This window comes from Triplophysa rosa, linkage group LG8 (genome assembly GCF_024868665.1).
Source record: "Triplophysa rosa linkage group LG8, Trosa_1v2, whole genome shotgun sequence".
NCBI lineage: Eukaryota > Metazoa > Chordata > Actinopteri > Cypriniformes > Nemacheilidae > Triplophysa > Triplophysa rosa.
The window spans coordinates 20,594,275-20,621,095 of record NC_079897.1 but is presented as its reverse complement, the minus strand read 5'-3'; the positions used below and the strand labels follow the sequence as shown (position 1 = coordinate 20,621,095).

Here is a 26,821-nt window from a genome sequence, read left to right as displayed (position 1 = left end):
GCTTCATGCCATTCTATGCACGTTTTGTATAAATGCAATGCGGTAGTAATAAAATAATATTAATATAAAGAACAAATGCTTAAGTCTATATCTCATACTTTACCAGTTACTCCATTTTACCTGTACACAGACAAATTTGTGATTTCAGCAATTTCAGTATGTCATTCTGTTTAACTGTTAGACAATCTGATAATAATGTGAATAAATGATATAAAATAAGTGTTTTGTTTCTATTTACATCATTGTTTAACCCTGTCCTGTAGAAGAGACACATTTGTTGACAGTATAAGTAAAAGTGAAAAATTGACAAATATATTATTTTAAATGCATATTATTATTATTAGGCTATTTTTATTATGTTTTTACGTCACACAAGAACGTCACTTCACCAAATATGGGCAACATGATGGGCGTTACTCGGAATGAAATACAGTAAATTCTCTGACGAATTATTGGCTATAGGTCGTCGTGGGGGCGTGCCCATGTGAAAGGTATGTCCAGACAAATGAGAGAGGGGAGGTGATCGTTTTGCTTGAGGAAGATGGCGTCGGCGAAGAAGTCGGGGAGCGGTGTTCTTGAAAAAGCAGTTAACAGAAGACGTTCGTCAAAACACAAAGAAGGTCCAATAGGTACATTTTGCTTTCATGGTTGTTTGGGGGCGAGCTGTTGCTTGTGAACGTCTGTCGCGCTGGTCGCTCGACTCTTCCAGAAGAACTGTCAAATAGAAGATTAAAGCGCGAGCGCTTACAGTAATGCGGTTGCATTTGTATCACAACGTTTAGCTTATTTTCTTATTCATTTGTAAGCCCACGTTTAAATGTGCATGTATTTTTTCTTTCGAGTTGTGACAATGTCACCTGCTTTCTGTGAACCAACAGGTTTTTAATTGTGTGACATGTCTTTACTTTATAACTGTAACACGACTTATGAACAGCGGCTGTATTATACAGTTATTGGTTATACGCCAACGCCAGCTATTTTGTTAGTCAAGTTAGTCACGGACGACATTGTAATTGTAGGAACATTATTCTGTTATACTGTATGATATCTCAGATTAGAGAGTGTGTTATAAATGAAAGAGAGAAATTACATTTGAATGCCCAGGAGATATTTGCATACACTTTGCTATAAAGCATCGGTTAAATGTTACTTGTGAATATCAGATCAGAGCATGGTTAAGGGTACTTGGTTCATGAATGTTGTGCTATGATAGAGAGACATTTGTTAATGTAATGTGATTTTATTGTTAATATATGTTTGTATATTATTTTATTCTGTATATACATGCACTTATTGTGCTCCTAATTGCAAGTACTGTGAAAAATCATTAATAATAGCTGTCACAATAATGAAGTTTGATATTCAAAACCCATGTGCTTTTGAACTCTTCTGTCATCTAAACACTAAGGGGTGGTTTCCTGGACAGGGATTATTTTAAACCAGGACTAGGCCTTGGTTAAATTAGGATATTTAAGTCATTTTTAAAAACATATGTTACAAAAAAACATTACTGGTGGGCATCTTGAGACAAAACAATCGCACTGATATATTTTAAGATACGTCAGTGCAAGTTGTTTTCGATTAAGGCACCTCTAACATTTAAGTCAGTCTGGGACTAGGTTTAAACCCTTTCCGGGAAACCGCCCCTAAGGCTTTTAAATAACATTTCATTTAGCAACCATGCAAAGAAATGATCTTGTTGTGTTGTAACGGCCAGCATGACGCTGGCACTTTGGGTTCAGGATTTCACCATAGGCCCATGCCTTGACTAAACCTCAGAGGAAAATACCTACTTTCAGCTATTGGCAAGTTAACTCCGTTTTAAGAAGGGGATTATTACTCTCATAAAGGGATTGTTCTCCAGTCTCAAAGAAGAAAGTTAACTATTATGTTAGAAATGTTTAGTCCTGCTCATTGTCATGTTGATCAGATCATATATACTGTATTTGAAGATCAGTGTCTACTCCTGTTTGGATGAGAGTGGGGGGAAACTGCTAACGTGCATTGTTATTCTCTTCCTGTAGAGATGGTTTGACAACATTTACAAAGTAATGTGGGACAAAGGTCTGGTCTGGACTTTCCATTGTCTCTTGTTGCCAGATAAATTAATAAAGGATGTGGTCCTGTATACAGTATGTAGAACGACGAGAGAAAGTTTTTGGCTCTTTTCTTAATGTCCCAAGTATGAACATTTGAGGAACTCTTGTGTGGTATGCTGATCCTTGAGGATTTTAGGAAACACAATGACGTAAGATGTAAAATCCCCTTTTGTAGCTTATTCTAAAAATAATACGGGTTTGTGCTCAAAAGAAAAAATCAGACTAATCTTTGTAGCCCAAATATTGCATTATGCATAATACAAACACAATGTTCCAACATTGTTGTATGCGATTATATAATTATTTTATATAATAGGCAGTATAATTTGTATATATCTGCCTTTATTAAAAGGATAGTTCACCCCAAAAATAAAAATTCTGTCATCATTTACTCCCCTTCCAGTTGTTCCAAATCTGTATAAACGTCTTTGTTCTGATGAACACAAAATAAGATATTTTGAAGAATGTAGGAAAGCAAACAGTTCTGGGGAACTTTTGATTACCATTGTCATTTTTCATACTATGGTAGTCAATAGGGTTGGGTTACAAGCATTCTTCCAAAAAACATTCTCTGTGTTCAACCAAACAAACAAATTTATACAGGTTTGGAAAAACTAGAGAGTGAGTAATTCATGACAGAATTTTCATTTTGGGGTGAACTGTCTTTTTAAAGTGTTTCTATTTCAAAAATTTCCCTCCAGGTCAGACACAGCATCTCTCTTACTGATCAGAGCACAAGTTCATACAAAAATTTAACTTAAGCTATTAACTATTTTTATGTAAACTGACAGTTTTACAGTATACGTTTTAATAATGTATCAAGAGTGAATGTAATTTACCTAAGAATATACATTTAATCTCTTTCGCCTATGTGGTCATGGTTGGTTAACGTGATGCAGCATTGACAAAACAACCAAATTCATTTTGTAAATGTCATGTTCTGTGTCTGCCTGGACCATATCATGCTGAACAGAGGGGCCAGTACTGGATCGTCCAGTTAGGGTGAAGGTCACTGGCCACCTCTGTCTAGCCAGCCAATAGAAGAAAAGGTTATTCAGACAATTAAGGCTTTGCATTTTGAGGAGCTGAGGGGTTGCAGGGGTCCTAGCTGTTGCAGGACACAGATAGCATGAATCGTTCAGGACAAACTAAAGTGCGTGCGTGTGTGTGTGTGTGTGTGTGTGTGTGTGTGTGTGTGTGTGTGTGTGTGTGTGTGTGTGTGTGTGTGTGTGTAGCACACGTTGAAATTTGTTTTCATTGTTCACTGGGTGAAAAGTCCTCCCACCAGAACAGAGGTAAGAGAGAAAATAACAAAGCTGTTCTCTCCAGGGAATGCCAGGAATGGGAATATAGGAAGGAGTTCACAAAAACTAAGATAAGACACTGACTTTAGCCCGCCAGCATGAAGACAACGTGACAGAATGTCACAACGTGATCAGAGAGATGAAGGGGTGGGCAAGAGTGGAAGAGAAAGTGTCCAATCAAAACAACCCTTTCTTACTGTCTTACTGTCTTCCCCTTTTGTTTACCTTCCCATGTTTCTACTTCACTGGCTCCGTGGCTGTGCTGGTGCTGTTTTTTGAGAGGACAGGACGAGCGAGGACTCCAGCATGAGTTCAGATGAGGGTAACTTTGAGTCAGGGATCAGTCCCTGTGTGTGAGCGTATGTGTTTTGTGTGTGTGTGCAGTATGTGCTCTGTTATACATGCTGGGATGTTTTTAGGTTGTTGATACTCACTTCAAGCTGGGCTTAACCCCCTCTGTGTACATTAAAAGTGTGACCTGTTCCTCTGCTGTGGGTTGTATTGTACGCTTTAAATAACAAACTGACATGTTTCGTTTAAGCGTTATTGAAAGAGCAGGTGCGCTTAAGAGAAACAATGAAATAGATACACTTGGTCCAATAATTTGTTATTCTGGATTTCACATCTGCTGTTCTTTAGTTGCTAGATAAGCACTTATAACAAGCGTTGATTGATAAATGTCCAAATCTCTATTGTCTGTTCCATAACTAAAATTGTTCAAATTTGTCGCAAATCTGTTGGATCCTGAATTTTTAGATTCCCCCATAGAAATCCCTTGTAGAGGAAATTGACAGCATGCCACAGACGCACAGATCTCTAAAGCACGGACATTCAATGTGTTGATGTGTTGGTGCATTAGTACAGTAATTATGTGATTTTGTGCAGTAATTGTTGCTTTACAGAATTGTCAGCCACTTGTTAGTCTCCTTTATCCTTGTTATCTTGACTGTAGCTGGTTTACAAGTATATTTTGTGTGTGTTTCTATGTTGATTTGTTGCTGTAAGCGGTATCTTGAGGTTTTTCATCAAGTAAAAGGATTTAGTGACAAGTTCTCTAGTTGCACGTGGCAGTGTTTCCCTCCTGAAAGATTTAGATAATCCACAAGTATTGTAGTTCAGTCAGTCAATGCTCTGAACTGAAAGCCAGTGCATGACTGGAAGGAATTTCTAAACTCATTGCAAAACAGGATTTTATGCTATATTTACGCTTGCTGATTGATTAATGACATTCAGTAGTCATTGTGACAGAGTTGAATGAAGAATCTTTCTTAAGGAAAGGGAGGTGACTTGTTTGCTTTTGTCATCAGAGAGAGATTACTGGCATACTTTGGCAGAGGAGAAAAAAGAGTCTCTGGAAAGTCTGAGAAGAAGCAAATGAGAATGGCCGGGTGATGGGATGTGTTATTTAGTTTAAAGGGTAGAAAGAATAAGTCAGGGCAGCTTCAAACCCATATGTGCAGCAGATGGGAGACTATCTAGGGGATTCCGCTTGAAATAACAGGAAATGTAATGCAACGGTTAGGTGGATCAGTAGCTCTCACAAAATACTTTTTAAGGGCTTGGATATGTGAAAAGCTAGGCTTTGAAATTGCCCAACTCAAACTAAACATTGACAATTAAACCACATTCAGATTGATAGAAACCTGGAGTGAAATCGAGTTAAAATCATTCATTTTCAGAATTGGTGATATGAGCTTGTCTCAACAAGTGACTTTGTTAAGTGACTTTACAAAGCTGAGAAAAAGTTTAATCTTATGCAAATGTGCTGCGACATGACAGTGACCACCAATGGGGATGAAGAGGTCATGTGATCTGTTTCCCCTTTCTCCTGTGATACATTACTCGTTTTTATTACTTATCTTCATTGTGACTGTATTTAGCATGTCAGTATAGCATGTATAAGGCTTTCCTGTAGCTCAGTGGTTAGAGCATGGTGCTAGCAACGTCAAGGTCATGGGTTCGATCCCAGGGATTGCACATACTCCGAAACAAGTGTAAAGTATAATACAATGCAATGTGTGTCGCTTTGGATAAAAGCGTCTGCCAAATGCATAAATGAAGTTGTCAGTCCTGATCAGCTAAATGTGCATGAGTAAATGTGTGACAGTACAGTAAAGCGTTTGCTGGCTAACTTGTCACTCTGTATGATGCGTTGGGATCTTGGCTGCAGCTTCTGTCCCCTACTGGCCTGTAGTGTACGGCACGACCTGTTTTTTTTCCATGTACATAAACGCAATGGCAGTTTTTGTAGCAGTCTGCTTTCTCACAATGAGAATGTATAGTAGTGTCCTTGTAGAGTTTATTTGTGGTATGGTTCTGTGTGTGTAAGTGATAGGATCTGAGTGATGTTATAGACAGATGTACTTTGCCAGAGGCAGTTTTGTAATGAATTGATCTGTCTCTCTCTCTTTTTGTCTTGGCGAGTGAGTATATCATGTTTTTCTATCTAAGAAGATTAGTTATGTGGTTGAGCTGTAACTACAGTCTATACAAATGCTGCTTTTATATAATCTGTCCTGAGCTTAATCCTTCTCTGTACATTTAAAATAAAGTTAAATCATCATTTACTCACCCTCATGTCATTCTAAGATGTGTGACTTTATTCAGAACACAAAGTGTAATTTTTAAAGAATTTCCTTGTTACTATTTTGGAAATAAGGAAAGTGCTTAAAGTGACAGTTCATCTAAAAAAAGTCAACATTTACTCGATTTGTTCAAAATCTGTATACATTTCTTTGTTCTGATGAAAATACAGAAAGGTATTTTGAAGAATGCTTGTAACCAAACAATGGTAGTCAAAAGTGCCACAAAACTGTTTGCTTACCTACATTCTTCAAAATATCTTCTTTTGTGTTCAACAGAACAAAGAAATTTATAAAGCAATTTTTCCTACTATGGTAGTAGTGAGTAAATGAAGAATTAAATTTTTTTTTGGAGTAAACTGTTCCTTTAAGAACCAGCGCTAGCAATATCCAAAAAGCAGCAAATATGTTTTATAAAAAGGGGTTCAAGTTACAGGTCTGCGTGGGACTGTTTTTTTCATCCCGCCCGCTAAATTTTATAACGATCGATTTTCGTCCCTACCCTGCAGATCCCGCTAAATTTAAATCACGTTTACAGATCTCACATTTAAATTTCTCCATAACAAATATAAAATACGCTAAACAAAAAGATATCAGTTATTTTTTATCATCTTGTCAATATACAACATTGTTCTTACATTTTAATGTCAATACAGTACACAAAATGTCACAGAGAAAAATAAATTAAATACATTAAATACAACGTCTTTTACTAAAACTATAAGCAAAATATGAATAAACGAAACCCGTTGGCTTATAGCTAGCTCGTGCGAAATGAAATCACTTTTTTTTAATCAAACTATTTAACATCCATGCAAGAAATGTCCTGATGAACGTCTCTCCTCTAAAAAACACAAACGCTCTCTCTTTCTCTCTCTTCTCTAATGCCGAGTTCACATTGCCCGATTTTCAGTCATTGCACCACTGTTCTTTTCACACTGCATGACTATCTGGGGTAGTATTCAGTTGCTGCAGTGTTCACATGAACGATGGATCGGCATCAGGAGATTACACACTGCATGACTTTACAATAGATCAGAATCGCTGACAACTGTCTGGTCCGCAAACAACGTTTCACAACCAAACGCCCGTGAAAAGTGATACGTGATATCAGAGTTCTCGCGCGACATTGGAAGCCATGCTTGCTGATGTGGTCTCCTCCCCGAACCTCATTTTGCCTTGTATCTTGCCTTCTCATTGGCTGTAGGTTATCGCCGATGTAATTTTTCAGTCAGAACTCATTTCACACTGCAGGATTTTGAGTTGCCAACAGGTGCATATATTTAGCATGCCAAATATTTCATGGGCGTCTGCGACGCTTCGCCCACTCTCAGATCACGTCTTTGATAATTCACAATGCGTGATTGTCACTCGCGTGAACGAGCACCGATTTCCCTCCGATTTCGGAAATTTGTCTGTGATTCCTCAAAACCTGTCGGCGACTGAAAATCGGGGCCAAAATCATGCATAAAGTGCACTCGGCGACCTGCCCATTTGTCTGGGGGCTGACGCATGCAAATTAAACTTAAAACGGAGTAAGAACTGGTCCACGCGTGCAGCACATGCATAACACAGTCCTCAGATCAGGCTCTACATGTGGTCAGTTAGAAGGATGTCGGGAGGGGGCACCCGTCCAAAGACCCGCTCCCGTCCATAGTACCAGAGTTTCCGACCGCTACCGTCTTTTATCCCAAAAATGTAATCCCGTGCCGCAAGAATCCGTATCGGGTCCCAGGAATGCAGACCTCTAGTTCAAGTCTTGAGGCTGAAGTCATATGACAGTCACAAGTTATGTGGACTTTGGTGATACTTCTATAGAGCTTTTATTATAATTTTAGAGCCTCACTGCCTCAGTCCTTTTAAATTAAAAGGAGTGGCAAGGATTTTCAACATTTGTGTTCCACTGCAGAATAAAGTCATACAGGTTTGGAACCACAGGGGGAGCAAACAGAATCAGCATTTTTATTCTTGGGTGAGCTATCCCTTTAAAAAGCATTGTCAATGTATGTGCCAGTCTGAAGTAATTCATTTATCCTTAACTCATCTGATCCCTCTAGTGATGGACACCAAGGCAGTGTTCACTGCCCTCTATGATGTGTGTGAAGAGAATGCCGCCTTCTTTTCTGGGGGCACCAAGGGCCAAGCCGGGGACACGTCTCAGCGCCTGGTGGACGCCATGACTACCATCCAGGAACACGCTCGCAGCCTGGAGCCCGTCATTACTGGATTTGCTGCCATCTACCACCATTTTGACTTTGACCCTCATATTCCTGCCAATGGATATCGCTCCCTTGTTAAGGTAAATGTTTGACTGTCTTTAATGAGTTTAATGAGTTAGCTTAAGGGCGAGAGAAGCCTTTTGCATGGTTTCTTTCTCTGCTGAAAATATCTGTTCCAAGTGCAATATTTTTAGCAGTTAGTCATCATGATTAAATGGTTTATGTAGTCAGCAGTTGTTGGGCTCATTCCTGACTATTTCTACAGTAATTGACTGCCTAGAGCATGTTTCCTTATCCTTCAGCTCACTTCACTCTATTCCCCATTACCTCTTAAATCCAGTCCCATTTTTTAAATCAAATTGACTTATTGAAGCTGTTGACAGTAGCAAAATTGTATTTATTATATCTGTATTGATTTAGTATCAGTACCTTGGTACCAGAGGGTGGTATCGTCCCAAAGTTTCTTATTGATCCAACTCTACTATGAAGCTTGTTTGTTATTTGTATTGCTGTGTTTTTCATTCACTCTTCTTCCTCAGGTGGTGCGCTGTTGCCTCCTCCACATCATCCACAAAGGCCGCTATATTACGTCCAACAGGCGGAGCATCTTTTTCCGTGCGAGCCACAACGCCGCCGAGATTGAGGCGTACTGCAGCGCTCTGTGTCAGCTTAGGGCGCTGCTCTATCTAGCTCAGAGACTGCTCCATGACAACAGCCATGGCAACCTCTTTTTCCAGGAGGAAAGTGGCCTCAGTCAGAGCTTCCTCAGAGAGTACGCCTCCATGCACAAGGGCTGCTTCTACGGTCGCTGTGTTGGATTTCAGGTTGTGATTTTAGCTTGTGAATCAAAGAGGAATTTGAATCTGACTGTAATGAACAATTCTCACGACATCATACAGTAAAATTGTAACATGTATGGGTAAACTCAGCCTTGATGTGGCTTTTTTTGTATTTTTGTAAAACTAGTTGACTTTTAGCTACATCTTGTTTTACTATTTTAGGCAGAAAGTGACCCATATGCGTCTTTTTTCCTGAAAACCTTTTCTCTCTTGTCCCTTTTAGTTTACACCTGCCATCCGTCCATGCCTGCAGTCAATTACTATAGGCCTGGTTGCCTTTGGAGAGAACTACAAGAAGCACCAGTCTGGCATAGGTCAGTTGCAGCTGTCAATTTCAGAAATTTCATGAGCCTCCTGTGTAACAAGAAGGCAGAATGATGTCATACTGCTTCATTTAATTGACCCGTGCAGCCCCATGTGCACTATAGATTTGGGGCACATTGCAAAGTCTCAACCTACATGAATAGCTAGCTTTTACGGTCCTTCTAAAATCCTCAGGAGAGTATTTGTTCAATGTGAGGTCAAAAACACTGACACTGAGGCATTCTAATACTATCTCTTGTGCTCAATGCTGGACCCTAGTGGAGGCAGGAGATATTGCACCATATGGTGAGTAGCTCCCACAGAGGGATGAGTATATGGATGAGATAAACTCTTCTTTCCCAGACCTGTCCTGCTGCTAGATTACTCTTTGCTTCTTCATAGAGATCAAGACTGATGATTAGAAATTAGTTTCTGTCTATGACCCTGTAGGGGAAAAAAGGGCAGTTCCAGCATTGCTGAAGTGACATTTACAGTCGAAACTTGAAATATAATTTCTTAGAGAATGTATTTTTTTAGAAATATATTGAACCAGCCTTATGTTTTCCTAGACCCCTGTTGACATCAAGACATCAGTATTGGTCTATACAGTACACATGCGCACAAATACTGTACATGCGTATAAGGAACTGACCTAAATACATGCGTTCATTTGCCGTCTGCCAAATGAATAAATGTAAGTAAATGTAAATGTGAAAAAAGGACACACGTTTTTGAGAGATGACATATATTTTTTAAGATTTCTGTGAATTAAAATGCACAAACTTGAAGCAATAATGCCCAACAAATGGAGAAGGGATTAGTCTTCATAGAACATGAATAGTTGTTATAATCTTATTTTCACGTGCCCTTTTATAAAGAAAGAGAGTGTTCTGTAAATGGCATTTACCTAACAATAGAAAATCATGCTTTAAAAATAAAAAAAATCCTTTAAAATCTTTAAGAGAGGCCTTTACATGGGAATTTAAACAACCAAATATTGACATCTGTGTGGTCGTGAAAACTTTTTTCATAGTAAAGTTGACCTCTACATGGAATTGCCCTAAACATATTGTCTGGGCTTGTTTGTCAAGGTAAGACGCTGCAGTTATTGAGTTGTGTTTTCTGTTTCTGATAATTCACTTTTTTGCCTTTTATTTCTGAACTACTTTGTAGTGATGCCCCGGTGTGATATACCAGTTAAGCAATTAGATGAATAGTCTGTGTGTCTGTCTCTCAGGTGTAGCTGCCAGTTCATTCTTCACCTCTGGCAAGTATGCCATTGACCCTGAACTCAGAGGTCAGGAGTATGAGCGCATCACTCAGAATCTGGACGTTCATTTTTGGAAGACCTTCTGGAACATTACAGAGACTGAAGTTCTGTCGGTCAGTAATAAATATTTGTCTCTCTGCGTTCGGCACGCATAGGTAGACAGCAGAAATCTGAAGCAACCTAAAAGGGCTATTTCACCGGCAAATCAAAATTTCTCCAGGTTTTACTCACCCTCAAGGCATCCTAACTGTATATGGTTTTATTCTTGAAGAATAATGCACTCGAAGATATAATACCACGTATCATTTTGAGTAAAACATGGGGAATTTGCCTGTGAAATAGCCCTTTAAATGACATCTAGACCAGTGTTAGCCAACTTTCTGGTCTTAGGTATGACAATAAGTATGCACAGAGGAGAGAGTCATATACAGGTTTTGAACGGCATGCGGGTGGAAAAAATATAATTTTTATTTTTGGTTACATTATGTCTTTAATAAAACAAATTCGATATTAATAAATCAATACTCAATTGTACTGCCAGATCACACCCTTAACATCTGACAGACAATAAGACGGCAGTAACCCGCCAGCTCTCATAGAAATTCATTGCTGTCTTTTATTAAACTTCAATTTGCATAGTAATGAAAGCTGAAATTCATCTTTACTTGATCTCGTCTCCTTTCCTTTCTCCCTCTGAAGAGTCTGGTGAGTATGACGGCCACACAGGTGAAGGTGAATCGAGCTCTTTCCGTGCCTCCCGAGCCCTTTGACCTGCCGTTGGCAGCGGATCCCACACGCATGGTGACGGTTTCTCCTCCAGCATCTCACATCGGCCTGGGGCCTGTGCAGATGAGACTGATCTCTCATGAGCTTAGAGAGGGACAGGTACAAATAACCTCTTAATTCATCTTAAATCATATAAGTCTCACCTGCATTTCTGCTCCTTACAATCTCAAGTGCTGCTTCTCATGTGAATTGTAATTAGATTTCTTTTTTGACACTCAAGTTCTTCCGCTCTTATCTCGACGGTATATAAATAAATACGCTCCGATAGGGAGCGATGAATAACAGTGCCACAGGTCGTAATGAGGTGTACTTAACTAAATAAAGCTGCTTGAGCTTGCGATAAGTGTACATCCTTGCTGTGTCTCTATTTATCCTTTACTTAAAGCCCTTTAATTCCTTATATACCTCTCAGTCTCAGGAGAGAGGACTTGAATTGGATGTGATGTAGATGAGTTAGATGTAATAGTGTTTTGAAAAGCTTACATGACTTCGGTTCACATAGTTTGAACTCCTATTGATCAAACAGCAGCGCAAGCCTGTTTTATTTAAGAGCCGCGTGGCCTGTGGAGTTTAATTACTTGGCTGTTTTGTCTAAAAGAGGGTTTTGCTTTTGTGTTGGGCCTGAGTGAGTTATCTCCTTGTATGTTTGCACTGAGAAGTTGTTTAGACATTGTTAAGGACGTTGTGGTGAAATGAAACGATCTTCACGGTTCTGTGGGCGTACTGCTGTGTCTGTCACTTTTCCTTTTATTATTATTCATTGTTTTTCTGCTTATAATCCATTTCATTTCATGTTTTTATCTCCTAGGACAGTGAGACATTACTGGCAATGTGTCGCTCAGAGGGGGGTCCGATCTCTCTTTCCTTGAGCCTGAAGACAAAGCGAAGCCTGCCTTCACCCTGGCTGCTGGTGCATTTTCATGGAGGAGGTTTTGTGGCACAAACTTCCAAATCACATGAGGTATCTCCTTTTAGTTTGTTCCTTTTACCCTTCACTACCCTCCTCTTATCTCTCCATTCTTGGGTGTATTGAATCTGACAAGTTGGGCTTTTTTGATATTTGGCCATCTAGACACCCACCCAGAACACTTCAACATTGTAGTAGTGACTTTTGCGTCAAGCACCACTAATTTTAGAAACTGTTCAAATGTACTTACAATTGCTTTTTTAGACCAGGGAGTAAGAATTTATATACGCTTCACTCCCCCCTCCCTTTTAAAGCACATCGGTGGCTGACACAGGGCTATCACATTTTCGCTTCTTTGCCGAAGCAGAAAACAAATTTACGAAACGCGCTTTGTAGAGCAGGTTGTCCGTTTAGAGCTACTGTAGAAACAACATGGCCAATTCCATGTAAGGGGACCCGTGGTGTATGTAGATAGAAATAGCTCATTCTAAGGTAATAAAAACATAACGCTTCATTAGGTAAGGTCTTTATACACCTCTGAAAACATAGTTATGTATATTATATTGCATCTTTGTCAATAGATCCTCCAAAAAATTACACACTGGACCTTAAACACTTTAAAACAGAATATCTCTTAACCTTCAGCTTAACCATGTGACACGATCATAGCATGTCTCTTTGTGTTTAAAATACATTATTAAAAAGTCTACGCAGCAGTCACTTAAAAATTCCTCCTCTATGTCTGATAGTTCCTTTCAAAGCTTTGAATAGTACCTGCTCTGTTGCATATTTAACAGTAGATTCTTTGCAAGAGAAATAAGAGATTGGTCATTCGTGTTTAAATGCATCTTGTGTCCGTAAGTATCAGTTAACACAGCACTCATGCAAAATTCACCTGCCGTGATACACGCTGGCCAGCGGGAGCTTGCAGTCTTGACAAAGTGCGTTAGATGCTTGAACGCGCCCCACTCAACAATGGCACTCTTGGACAAATGATATAACTGGCAGTTAGAGGAACATGTTGTGATGCCTGTCAGCACACATCAGGTCTTTAAACCAGCAAACAAAACTGAGAGAGAGTATATAGAAATTTTTCAGAAACAAAAGTGGCTCAATTGGTAGTCCCCTCTGCATCATGCCTGACTTTTTGTCATCTTCATTTTTATTTGTGTTTCTCTACAGCCCTATCTAAGGAGCTGGTCACAAGAACTGAACGCACCCATCCTCTCAGTGGACTACTCGCTGGCCCCGGAGGCTCCGTTTCCCCGGGCTTTGGAGGAATGCTTCTATGCTTACTGCTGGGCCATTAAGAACCACAATCTGCTGGGTGAGAATACATGACACAGACAAGAGTCAGTCATTGTTATTTGTATGTATCTAGCCTTACCTCCTTAATGAAGCGTTACAAAGACTAATGCATATTATTGAAAGCTGATAAATGCCATTTCATCCATCTCCCAGACCGCTTTTAATTAAAGCTGTCAATTGATTCAAGGCTTCATTGAAGTAATTGCATTATATGCCTATTAATGAATACAATTAATCACAATTAATTGCACGTATCAGCATTTTTTTTAAATAAATGTATATTATTATATATTGAATGAAACGTAGAATGGAGTTTTAATTCCATTAAATTCAATTATTGAACAAAAGCCAGTCACTAGCCTACTAGTACACAGGAAACCATTTCACACTCCAGTTTGTATGTACTTTTAAATATGTTGGGGGCCCTTCGAACAGAACACGCACTTGCATTCTCTGTTCAGTTTTTTTTCTTGTTGTTTTTAATGTAATTTTGCGCTACATGGGCATCTTTTCACCGTTAATATCTGTTTGTTTCAGCATATCACTTGAACCAGTTAAAAGTAGTTTAAAGGGATAGTTCACGTAAAAATGAAAATTCTGTCATCCTTTATTTACTCTCTTGCCATTTTAAACCTGTATGGATTTTTTCTTCTGCAAAAAACAAAAGAAGATATTTAGAAGAATGTTGTAACCAAACGCTGACGGTACCCATTTACTTCTATTGTATAGACACAAAACCAATGCAAGTGAATGGGTACTGTGGTTGTTCAGTTACCAACATTCTTTAACATATCTTCTTTTGTGTTCTGGGGAAGAAAGTCTGACATATTAAAAATGACAAGGGTGAAGAAATTTCAATTTTGGCTGAACTATCCCTTTAACTACCCCTTTAATCCCTTAAAAATGAGACCCCTGCATTGTGTTCCATATGTAACTAAGGGCGTTTTCACACATAAGGGTTTGTTTCGGAACCTGGTGCGTTTTCTCTCTTGATTCGGTTCGTTTAGGCATATGTGAACACGGCAATCGCGCTAGGATCTGCCCCTCCGACCACCTTGTTCAGGTGGTCTCGGCCCGATTGCAAACGAACTCTGGAGCGGTTCGCTAGACGTGTGAAAGCCATCCGACCCAACGAACCAGACTGTATCACAATGTATGATGGGTAATTACGTAAAGTTGCATGACGCAATAGGGATTGTTTTGCTAATGGCTAGGGATGTAACGATTCACCGTGAGCCGGTTGAAAATCGGTTATAATGAGCAACGATTCAAATCGGTTGAGGCTTGAACTGAATCGCGATACATTTTTTGAACAGCAGGGGCCGCTATTTTCACTGCAAATCTAAACGTGGATGCTGATATTTCTTAAATGCAAAAAAATCCAAGAAAAGCACATACAGTATTAGTTTGTTTATATTAAAGAGACTTTTTCTATTATTAATTTGTTATAAAATTGCAGTTTAGTTTTGTTATTTGAAATAAAACATTATTTTATCATACAAAGAAACGTGAAGCATTTAAGAAATAATGCAAGGGAAGTTGTTCATTTCTAATTTGTTTCAACTCATTTTTTCCAAATAAATCGTGAGTAAATCGTGACTAAATCGCATCGTGAGATCAGAATCGTGACTCGCATCGCATCGTGAGCTGAGTGAATCGTTACATCCCTACTAATGGCTCACTGTAACAATGTTCTAAGTAAGGAAGGAAGGAGGCGGTAACCGGCGAACGTTAAACCAAACTTTTAATAAAATAAACAAACAACAAACTGAAAGTAAAGTGCTGACAGCTCCCTCACAGTCGCCTGCCGGCCACACAAACACAATAAAACATAACATAAAATCCAGGCCTGGTTCTCTCTCGTCCTTCTCCTCCTTTTATGCTTCCCGAGCTCCGCCGTGAGAGACACGAGACCGGTGCAACGCGCAGCTGACGCTCATTATCACTCGCGTTACCGGCCGGAAAATAAACCGATGTACTCTGACCAATCAAAGGAGAGCTTACTCGCATGTGACTTTTATTAACAAAGTTTGGTCCGTTTGGAAATATTGCCTTGTGAATGCGAACCGAACTAAAATAAATTGCAATATTGTAGCGATTTAACCCCCGGTTTCGGAACAAAGCAATCGATGCACAGGTGTGAAAACACCCTAAGACAAAAAATACTAATATTTATCAATGTACTAACTCTGCTCTGTAGGTTCTGCATTTAGGTGGTATTTTAAGCTTGAATTCCTTACAGTGAAATGTATTTACAGGTCAGGGGACATGAAGTATTAATTTGTGTTAATGTGCATTTTTTGTCACATATTTTTATTAGTATATATTTTTAAGCATCTCCAATGAATGTGTTCAATTCACAGCGTTACTCTTGATATTATCCATTTAATTGATTTGTTTCATTTCATTCAGTCATTTAATGAATCCATAACTAAACTGATTACGGTACAAGACTAAAAAATGAACTGACTTGATGATCAGTCAAACTGCTGTGCTGATTTCAAGATCCCACAAGGAACAGAGACATTGTGAAGCTTATTGAAACGCAGATCACATTCAATCTGACTATAGCAGCGTAAACATATTCATCATTCAACGTTCTCTCACCTCTGCTATCTATCTCCACATCACACCGTGCATCACGCGCTGCTAATAACTCTCTTTGGGTGTCATTGGGGTGAAAACCAAGGCAGAGCGTCTGAGATCAGCGATAAAAATGTGACCTCATTCTCAGTCGAGAATTATGCCGTGTGTTTATCTTCCCCATTCTCTTGTTTTCCTAAATCATTTTTATTTGATCTATTACTCACTCCCACTTAATTTTCTGCTCTGCTCCCTCTTGAATCTCTGCCATTGCTCTCTGTGTTTCTCTGTGCTGTTGTCAGGCTGGACCGGCGAGCGTGTGTGTTTGGCTGGTGACAGCGCGGGTGGAAACCTGTGCGTGACCGTGTCAATGAGGGCCGCGTCTCACGGCGTCCGCATGCCAGATGGTATCGTCGCCGCATACCCCGCCACCCTGCTCACCGTGTACGCCTCGCCCTCCCGCCTTCTCACCCTCATGGACCCTTTGCTGCCCCTCAGCGTGCTCTCACGCTGCCTCAGTGCATACGCAGGTCAGTCTGGAATGGGATTTCACGACAAGCGGTGTTGTGACTCAGGTTATGACCGAGCTTGAACGGTAGGGGCTGATGGGTAATTTATTGCTGGTAAAAGTTTGGCATGTTCACAGTCCACAGTTTAGTGAGAGTGTGGGCACTTTAATGAAGATGAATGAATTCAACAAGTGAAGTTAAGTGAAGCCACACACGTCAGAGATAGATTAATAGGTTTGTATTTCATTATAAATGATTCGATTAGGACTGTTTTCTATCATAGTAAGGACAAAGTCAAATCAGTGGCCCATGGCTCATGTTTTTTTTGTTCTTTCCCAATGAACTATGTAGTAAATGAAGTAGAACAAGTATAAGTAATAGTGTTCAAAGTCTCTCCATCTTCTAGCCAACTCTTCTGACTTTTTCTTAAAGGAGTAGTTCACCCAAAAATGAAAATTCTGTCATCATTTACTCACCCTCTTGTCATTTCAAACCTGTATGACTTTCTTTCTTCAGCAAAACTCAAAAGAAGATATTTAAAGAATGCTGGTAAACAAAATCATTTGCTCCCCATTGACTTGCATTGGTTTTGTGTCCATACAATAGAAGTCAATGGGGACCAATGCTTTTTGGTTACCAACATTCTTTAAAATATCTTGTTTTGTGTTCTTGTGAAGAAAGAAAGTCATTTACAAATTTTGTTTAAATGAATAACATTCAAAGTATATGCATTTAATAAATTTTTTATGTCTAATGTGTGTGTAGGCACAGAGCCGCAGGTGGAGAAGCAGGTGGACAAGGTGAGCACTTTGAGTATGGTGAGGAGAGACACTGCCCTGCTGCTCAGAGACTTCAAACAAGGGGCGTCCAATTGGATCCATTCCCTACTGGACAGAGGAAGTGCAGGTACACACGCACGAGCGAAACGTAGCGTACCATGTTTTCTGTGCACCGAGTGTGCCTAAACAGCATTTATCAAAACGCTTTTTATGATCATAATTCCAACACGTTGATGATGTCTTTGTAATACTGCAGCTGGCTAATTATTTGATCTGTTTTAATTAGGTTTAAATTAACGCACACAAATCGCTTGTAGCGCTCCGCTTTGCTTGATATAATTGGCTTCATGGTGATAATTGCCATTTGTTCAGAGCTATATGTGGTCGTTTCCAAACTGGCTCTCCAGCTTGTGGTGCGTGACCGCAGATGGTGTTGTGGAAAATGGTCTGTCTGAGCGCGTGCTGACTGAATTTGTCTGATCATCATTGAATGAAAGCGGTTTACCTCTTTAGTCCACTTCTTTGCTGACTAATGCATCATTTCATGAAGGCTAATCTATGGAGACCGGGCAGTTTATGGTGACTACTGTCCCATGATTCCTTCAGTGGTCACTTGTGTTTCTGTCGTTAATTTCACAGAAGGTAGCGGTTTCCTACGGCAGTGGTTCTCAAACTTTTTTGTTGTAAGGCCCCCTTTGTGTAGAGTGCATTGCTTTGCGGCCCCCCAAATAAAGACTTATAATCTTAAACTTAAAATTTTAATTAAACCAAGAAAATATTCAGTTAAACAATGCTAAAACATCAATTCTTTTGGTTGGTGGTGTTGTTTTTCTGATGTTTGATTGCACAAAATGTATGATAAATATCTATATTTCTAAAATGCCACAAAATCTGTGGCCCCCTGGAACCATCTTGGGGTCCCCCAGGAGGCCACGGCCCCCAGTTTGAGAACCACTGTCCTACGGTATGCCGTCATGATTATTTTTGCCCGGCCTCACTGCTTTGATTGGCACCTGCTTCCATGTTTCTTCATTGCTGTAGACGGTTTCAGCTGCGACAACATAAACGTTATGTGGCCCAAACTTAACTTCCGATCGTCATTGATGGCATATTGAAGGATGGTTAAACTGAACAATACAAAAGACTGCATTTTCACTCTTTCTACTTCGTTTTGATTATATTCTGACTCGTAATAGCCATCTCAATCAAAGTCTATAAAAATTGCATTACATGCTGTGTTGTGCCAAATGCCTGTTGTTTTTTTTAAGTCAGTGGTTTAAATGGGCTACTATCAGCCCGAGATCTCATGTCATTTGAGTTCATTAGCTCACACAGAGAGAGATGTTTATGCAGTATGGCTAAAAGGCATCATTAGTGTAGTGTGATACACAACATAAAGTATTCTAATTGCTTTATGATGATTTCATTATTCACCATACTAACACAGTTTTTGTAGCTGAGAATAGGTTTTCACAAGATTATGGCTATGGGCAGTACAACTGTGGCAAATCTCTTTGTGTTGTAAGAGTGTGTGTATTTATGTGTGGCAGTTTAGTGGGCTCTAATATTTTCCTGAGTGTCTTCAATCTTTTTAATGCCACACACACTCCACATCAGCTAGTCACATGTCTTACCTCTCCCTGGCAACTGTTCCCTCGCCAACAGCTTCCACCCAATGTCTGTGTGAGGGTCTTTGCGATTCCCCCACCCCTTTTGCTTTAAATTCATACCCTATGCCCATTTGTATTCTATTTATCAATTTCTTTCATTTCTTTTAACTTTTACAATATTCGTTTTATTTACATTTACATTTAGTCATTTAGCAGACGCTTTTATCCAAAGCGACTTACACAGAGTTCAGGGACTGAACTAACTAACTTAAGGGACTAACTTGCTTTTTTGTATTTTTTGTATTCCCCACCATCTGATTTTTTTTGCCTTCTAATATCTAACAACAAACTATAAACTATTTTCAGCAAAATTAGGTTTAAAGAAATAGTTAACCCAAAAAGAAATCTGTCATCATTTACTAACCAAAAGTTGTTCTAAATTATCTTGTTGTGCTGAACACAGAGAAAGATATTTGGAAGAACGTTTGTAACCAAACATTTCTGGGGCACTATTGACTACCATAGTAGGAAGAAAAACTACTGTGGTAGTCAATGGTGACCCAGTACGATAGGTTTCTCACATTCTTCAAAATATCTTCTTTTGTGTTTAGAAGAGCAAAGCAATTATATAGTTCTGGAACAAGTAAATGATGACAGAATTAAAATTAAAACTATCCCTAAAACTAATAGGTCATATTGAATATTTAACTTGTTTTTGTCATTTTTTTCATTTACGATATGCGATTCAGCAGTTCTTGCCAGTATCAGACCGATATTGGCACATCCTAAAATAAATCATTCATATACCCTCACCAATTGAATGACCTTGAAATGTTCTGAAACAATTCTCTCAGTACTTTTCCGTAAAACCTTTCTTTTTCTTCTAGATTCAGTTAGACAGAGTGTCTCCGAGGCGACTCTAACCTCACCACATGCAGACCCTACAGTGCCCACTGAGCCTTCTAAATACTCCATGGAGAAAGGGTCTCTGAGGAGCCAGACATGCCAAGACCTAGGCACCCACACGAACAGCGACACAAGCGATGCAAAGAAAACTTCCAACCACCTTAGTGCCACCACAGCCAACCACAGCTCCATCCTCGACATCACGCTTACACCCGAGAGCAAGGTACAACTCTTAATCTTCCTCTAGAAGGCTTTAATCAAATTCCTGTTTTCATCGTGTCCCTGAAGCTCCTGCGGTCTTGAAGGTCTCTGGTTTACATGCTGTAACAGTGAGTCATATTAATCATCAGACTGATTTGCATTCTGAAAGGATGCCAATCTCGGCTACACAGCACCCATCAGGCTGTTGTTGTTTTTTTGACTGGCTAACAGCGTTGTGAGTGTGTGTGAAACATATGCTAATATTTGCATGGATTAATTTGTTATTTCCAGCGAGAATAACCTAGCTTTTAACAAGTGAAGTGTGTTTCTTATGCTTCATAGTCAGGTGTAATATTTAAAAGAACAGTTCACCCAAAAATATAAATAAAAATCTGTCATCATTTACTCAACCTCGAGTTGTTCCAAATCTGTATAAACGTCTTTGTTCTGATGAGCACAAAAGAAGATATTTTGAAGAATCTAGGAAAACAATCAGTTTTGGGGCACTTTTGACTACCATTGTTATGTTTCCTACTATGGTAGTCAATGGGGTCCAAGAACTGTTTGGTTACAATCATTCATCCAAATATATTTCTATGTTTTCATCAGAACAAATATATTTAAACAGATTTGGAACAACTTGAGGGTGAGTAAATGCTGACAGAATTTTTATTTTTGAGTTAACTAATCAACAGCGCTGTTGTTAATGAAAATCTTGCACAGATGTTCTTAAAAAGTATAAAACTTACATTGGTGGTAAACATTCAGTAGAGTAGCTGATGTTATAATTAGAAACGTACAGTCAGCGCTGTGAACATAAGCAACAGTCTAATGCACACAATGAACAGGCCTTGTAACAGTCCCTGAATAGCTCAAAGTAAATTGTTCTTTGTTTTTCAGTCTGGTGCACAGTGTACAGATACATTGCATTGCATTTTTAAATATGCATTTTATTCCTCTTTCTTCAGCTTAATGAAGTAAGAAAAGTCATTACAGAGTTCATTGTAATTTTGAAACGCAGATAAAGTGCAGAGGAAGTGCAGCAATGTTGTCGCCCTGCAGATTGGATTTTATATGCTCTTGCTCTGCTCTGTTTGAAAATCCCAGAGAGAATCCCATGATACGATGACGTCAGATGTGTGAATAATTGCGTAATTCGAAGCGCTAATTTGTACCGCCTGACTCAAATGAGTCATCTTATCTGCTCTGTATTCCATCGAAATGGAAATTAAAGATATGGCCAGGGTGCCATAATGCTCATTAAGGGAATAATATTATGGAGAGAGAGAAGAAATTGGAATTAGAGCTGCTAAGGTAATGGAGATACGGTCATCTGTCCTGGATCCAATCTCACCCCCACATTCACGTGTTATTGACTCTCGTTTATCTTTTCTCCTTTCACTACTCCCCCAGCCTGAGGATGTGAGTTTCTTCCTTAGTAAAGAAGTGGATCCCTCAGTGTCGGAATCGTTTTCCTCTGTGGCCATTCCACCCCCTGGTGGTGAGGAGGACTCTGAGAACCCCCGGGAGTTTCCAGAGGGCTTTGAGCCTTTGCGCTCAGAACAGTTAGCGGAAATGATGGTAGAAAGTTCCCCCATCGTCAGGAACCCCTATATGTCCCCCCTGCTGGCTCCAGACAGCATGCTGAAGGGACTCCCTCCAATACACATAGTGGTAAGCGTGAGCTAAAACTTAAAGGGACAGGTCATCAACCTCGAGTTGCTCCAAATCTGTATAAATTTCTTTGTTCTGGTGAACACAGAGAAAGATGTTTAGAAAAATGCTTGTAACCAAACAGTTCTTGGCCACCATTGTGTACTATAGTAGGAAAAATGTCAATGGCAGTCAAAAGTATATATACAGACAATGTATTTTATATAGCTGAAAGAAATTTGCACTAGGCCCTTTTCACAATGACGTCACTTAACTTCCGCCTTTTCGCAAAGCAGTGTATCATAACATCCGTCTTGCAACAAACAAGAAGAAGAAGAAGAAGAAGAACTTCCGTTTTGCCGTCGCGCTGGAATTTAACAACAGTGAGAAAAAAAACTGACAGAACACGTATTCAAGTACTTATCCTAGCACCTTCGCTAACACAAAAAGAAAACAAAACACTTACCTTCATAATCAAACAGGTACTGTTCAACGAAGAATTTGTATCCTTTCTCTAGCTTTGATCTTGTCGTTAGCAAAAATTTGTGTGTAGACGTTGTACATCATCTAGCCGTATTTGTGGCAGATGTGCAAGCCACTTGGTAAACTCCATTCTGAGGCGCTAGCGGAAGTAATTTCTTCTTCTTCTTGAGTTTTACTGGCGGTTGACAAATCAGCTTATAGGTGCATTACCGCCACCTTATGAACTGGAGTGCTAGCGGAAGTAACGTTACACTGCTTCGCGGCAGAACGGAAGATGCGTGACGTCATGTGAAAAGGGCGTCTTGAAAAAAGAGATTTTACACTTAAAAAAATACCCCTGAAAATGAAATCCAACGGCAAATATCTTGTTTAATAAAAAAAGTTCATTTTTGACTCTGGTTCCATTTACTTTAATCACATTCTTTGTCGTCTCCGTAGAGAAGTTTGCCTTCGGCAACTATGTTGCTGCCCATATACTGTACACATTTATCACATAACATTACTTTCAAATCCACATATACCCACAATTCCTCAACATTTTCACCATTCCTCTACCCATGTAGGTTTTTAATTTTTCTTGTGTTTTTTTGTCTTTGCTGTCACCATTAACATAAATTCTCTCTTTCTTAGGCCTGTCATCTTGACCCCATGCTGGACGACTCTGTGATGTTTGCCAAAAGACTGCAAAATGTCGGTCAACCGGTGACCCTCTGTGTCGTGGATGACCTTCCTCATGGCTTCCTCAGTCTATCGCAGCTCTCAAGAGAGACTCGGGAGGCTGCTAACATATGCATGGAGCGAATCAAGGATGTCTTTACCATGAAAGACCCGCCCCCGGAGATGCGTAAGCACCGCAAACTGGAACGGACCAATCAGAGGCTTTCTGCTTCCAAAAGAGACCACACTCAGCTTTCTCAAGCCACAGCACAGGAAGGCGAAGGGGAGGGTTTTGTTGTTGGGGGAGGAGCTTCTGGTATAGGTGGGGAAGAGCTCGCTAGTTTTTCCCCTCCCACTAAATCTGATGCCGAAAAGATTCTAGCATAGATTTTGACCTCGCAATGGTTTCATTACACACTTGAGCCAGAGAGAGGTCACATTATTTAATAAAGGCAATCAGGGCTGAATTAAGTAATGATTGCAGTGGATAAGAGAGTATAGAAAAAATGAAGCAATGAGTCATGGAACCAGTTATTCAATTCTTAATTATATAAGACATCATTAAGTATTTAGTTACAAAGAGAGAATTAGAAAACCTAAGCTTTATTATACAATCATGATCACACCCACGTGCACTCCTTTATACATCTATGTATTTTACCCTTTTGCCTTTTGTGTTATACCACAAAACCAGCACAAAATCCAAGTATAACCTGCCTTGTTGTCCAACAACATCCCAGATTGTGGATGATGTTGAAAGACGTTTCGAATAGATAGATAAACCCCTTACTCATCCTAGCACAGACTATCATTACACATTTTTCAAATCCACAAACTGTGTCTCAATATTAGGTTTAATTATACCTGTCTTCTAATATGTATGCTCAGAATGCACTGCTGCTAGGCATCCCGGGGCTAACTGACAAAAGCATTTATTCATGTTTGATGTTTGCTTTGTTTCATATACTAGCTTTTGAATAATTTATGACACAGATTTATAATGGTGTTTTTGCGTATGTTAATCACCCTTTAATAATCTAGCTGCTTATTGGCTCTTAGAGGACAACCTGTGAGAGTAGTGTTGCTAGAGAATGCTGTTGCGTCCTCAGTCCAGCGGTTGCAATCTATACATTTATAGCGATCAAATTTTCACAGGGATTCTGTGGAAGGAAAGTTATACCAAAACAACACTGAGGTTGTGATATAGTGTTTTAGTCAATGTATTTACTGTCACATATTTAATGTCTTCATACAGTGATGTTGTCATGCAGAAATATGCATCTGTAAATGTTTACGTCACGGCTGGTGTCAGTATGGCATGAACAGCCTCTAAACATAAGCTTTGTTTGTCTATTATAGTCATTTACATTATAGGTCTGTTAAACGATATAGATCAATTTGTCAAAATGACTGCTGGTTTGAAAACTGGAAGGGAACTTTGGTTTCATAAATGCAACTTGTCAGGAGAAACATAAGCTCTACCTCCCGCCAACTGCTTGATCTTTCCTTGACATGTCAACATCAGCTTCTTTTGTTTTCCTCGCTGGATTTCTGCCTCGTTCCCACACTCACTTTTGTCTTGTGTTAACATTCATGTCGTCTGTCCCTGTGCATGCTGATCCATTTTAAGCACACTTTTCAATTCTCACCCAGCCCGTCCTAGAGGTATTTTAAGCAGACTCCCTCAACACCCAGCAACCTTGAGCCAATGAAATCGTTCGGCGCACACACACGTGTGATGCACGTCGCCATCATGCTGACACTAATAGCGTCTTCATTTGAATCAGGTCGGCCCTTTCTCTTTTTGGCACCAATTGACTGTAGTGATTTTCCAGCGGGACACAAAATCTATTGAGTCCCCTAAATTTTGACACTTCATTAATGCTGTACAGGATGATTTGAGGTTGGACACAACGCTGCATAGAACGAATGGTAGAAGTCATCTGCAACTTGTTTTTGCAAAAAACAATAGGAAAACATAATGACTCACAGCATCGTGTTTATATTGTGATTTGCAGATGTTCTATTTAAAGTATCATCACGTAGCAAGAAGTGCTCTAGAATAGATAGGTCTTGATTTTAGTGGATGAGGCTGATGTGTCTTTCGGGACTGTGTATTTCTTTCCAAGAAACTGGCTCTGTCTTTATCTGTGTGTTTGGGATTGGATTAAGCCGCCGCAGTAGACAAGCTATAAAAGCAGTGAGAAAACAATATCCCTCTACTGCTGATTGCAGCATTCGAGGGAGAGAGAGTTTATAAGAGAGCAGAAGTAAGAAAAAGATTTGCTTGCTCTGTTCAGCGTGTCAAAGCCAGTAGCAAGTCTTGGTTACCCTGCAGTTTTACTAATGCGCCATCATGTGTCTTGTGAAATGCACTTTGTCTGTTTTTGAGTCCAATTGGTTGTTCTGCATGTTCATGTATGTGTTGTATTACTATCTGCTTGGTTTGTGTTAGTCTTTGTGTTACAATTGTGTTGGCTCTGCATAGAAACGCCTCTAAGTGCCATTGTGCTTAAAGAAATGAGTGTGTACAGACCCATTCATGCAACCATGACTACCATGGCACATATGGACTTCCTTTCCAATGAAATTGTCCTCACTTTTGATTGGTTGGAGGTCATGACCTTGAATGCACTGTTGAACATTTCCATCTTGTTGGAGCGATGGACACTGTTGAATAGAACAAATATTGTAGGTGTCTCTCATTGACCACTCTGGGGTCACTTTGTCCCCCTCCTCTCTCCCTCTCTCTCTCTCTCTCTCTCTCTCTCTCTCTCTCTCGCTCTCTCTCTCTCTCGCTCTACTTTTTTTTTCATGACTCCCAAGCGGCCTCCTCAAGACATCTCACAGAAGTTGTGTTGAATTACATGATGCATGATCATGGGTTTGATTCCAAGGGCACACACAAACTGATCAAATGCATTGCTCAGTGCACTAAAGAGCATCTTGGAAAAACACTGTGCTCCTTTATCCCTCTGTTCAAACACCAATCCGTACATTTCCTGCATTTATTAGCATAGCAGCCAAAACACTGTACTCCATTGTACTTCCTTAGAGATGCACACCCACTGCCTTGTCTGTTCTTAAAACTACTAGTCAATCACGTAAACTTGTAGTTTTAATCAGTGAAACCAGTGTCCGAGTGGATGTCCTGCAGCTCTTTACACAAGTGGTTCTGCACTCTTCTGTCCTCTTGAAGTCCACAGACGGCGATGTGGTCTGCTGTAAGTGCACCCTGTAATGAGCACTGCAGTATCATTTGCGAGGGTGCTGATGACTATTCTTCTGCCCTTGTTTTCACTGCAACCTTCACCGATCTGAGTTTTGCTTTTAATATGGTTGTACTGTATCTCCCATACAATCCTAATCATGTTCGGTCCAAAGCTTGACTAGAAGATGCACTTTATATTCTGGTGTGTTTATCAGCGCGTGGGGTTGTATGTGGGGGAACCTTCTCTTAACCCCTGCAGTTATTCAGGGACTGAGTTGACTTCTTTTACTATGATTTTCTCCTTAATGTAAAGATACCACAAGTGCAAACTTGGAAAGTATTATATAGGCACATATTTATTGTATAAAGACTATCATTTTACTTCAAAAATGTTTTTGTCTCAGAATATTTTTACTTTCAGACTTGTGAGAGTATTTTTCTGCAGTGTTTCCCCTGTAATGATTTATAAACTGTATGAATAAATATTTTCTCTGATCTCTATGGCTACCGTGTTTGTAATTGTAATGCGATGGAGCGAACAACAAACATGGCCAGTTTAGACCCATTTAATCTGTAAAACAGACCTAACAAATAGGAGTAGATATTGAATCA

At 39.6% G+C, this 26,821-nt stretch overlaps 1 protein-coding gene across 2 annotated transcripts; it reads left to right on the top strand.

The window, feature by feature from the left end:
- The first annotated feature begins 513 nt into the window (after positions 1-513).
- lipeb (lipase, hormone-sensitive b) lies at positions 514-26,726 on the top strand. 2 transcript variants are annotated; one of them, XM_057339384.1, is made up of 13 exons: positions 514-629; positions 8,043-8,284; positions 8,744-9,028; positions 9,267-9,357; positions 10,584-10,729; positions 11,316-11,501; positions 12,211-12,363; positions 13,492-13,636; positions 16,503-16,730; positions 17,475-17,615; positions 19,986-20,227; positions 21,619-21,879; positions 22,972-26,726. In XM_057339384.1, exons 1-13 carry the CDS (start codon positions 542-544, stop codon positions 23,383-23,385), a joined length of 2,622 nt encoding a protein of 873 aa, XP_057195367.1. In that variant the 5' UTR covers positions 514-541; the 3' UTR covers positions 23,386-26,726. The 2 variants fall into 2 exon arrangements, with proteins under 2 accessions (XP_057195367.1, XP_057195368.1); XM_057339385.1 differs by lacking the exon at positions 514-629 and adding an exon at positions 3,397-3,725.
- The last annotated feature ends 95 nt before the right edge of the window (positions 26,727-26,821 follow it).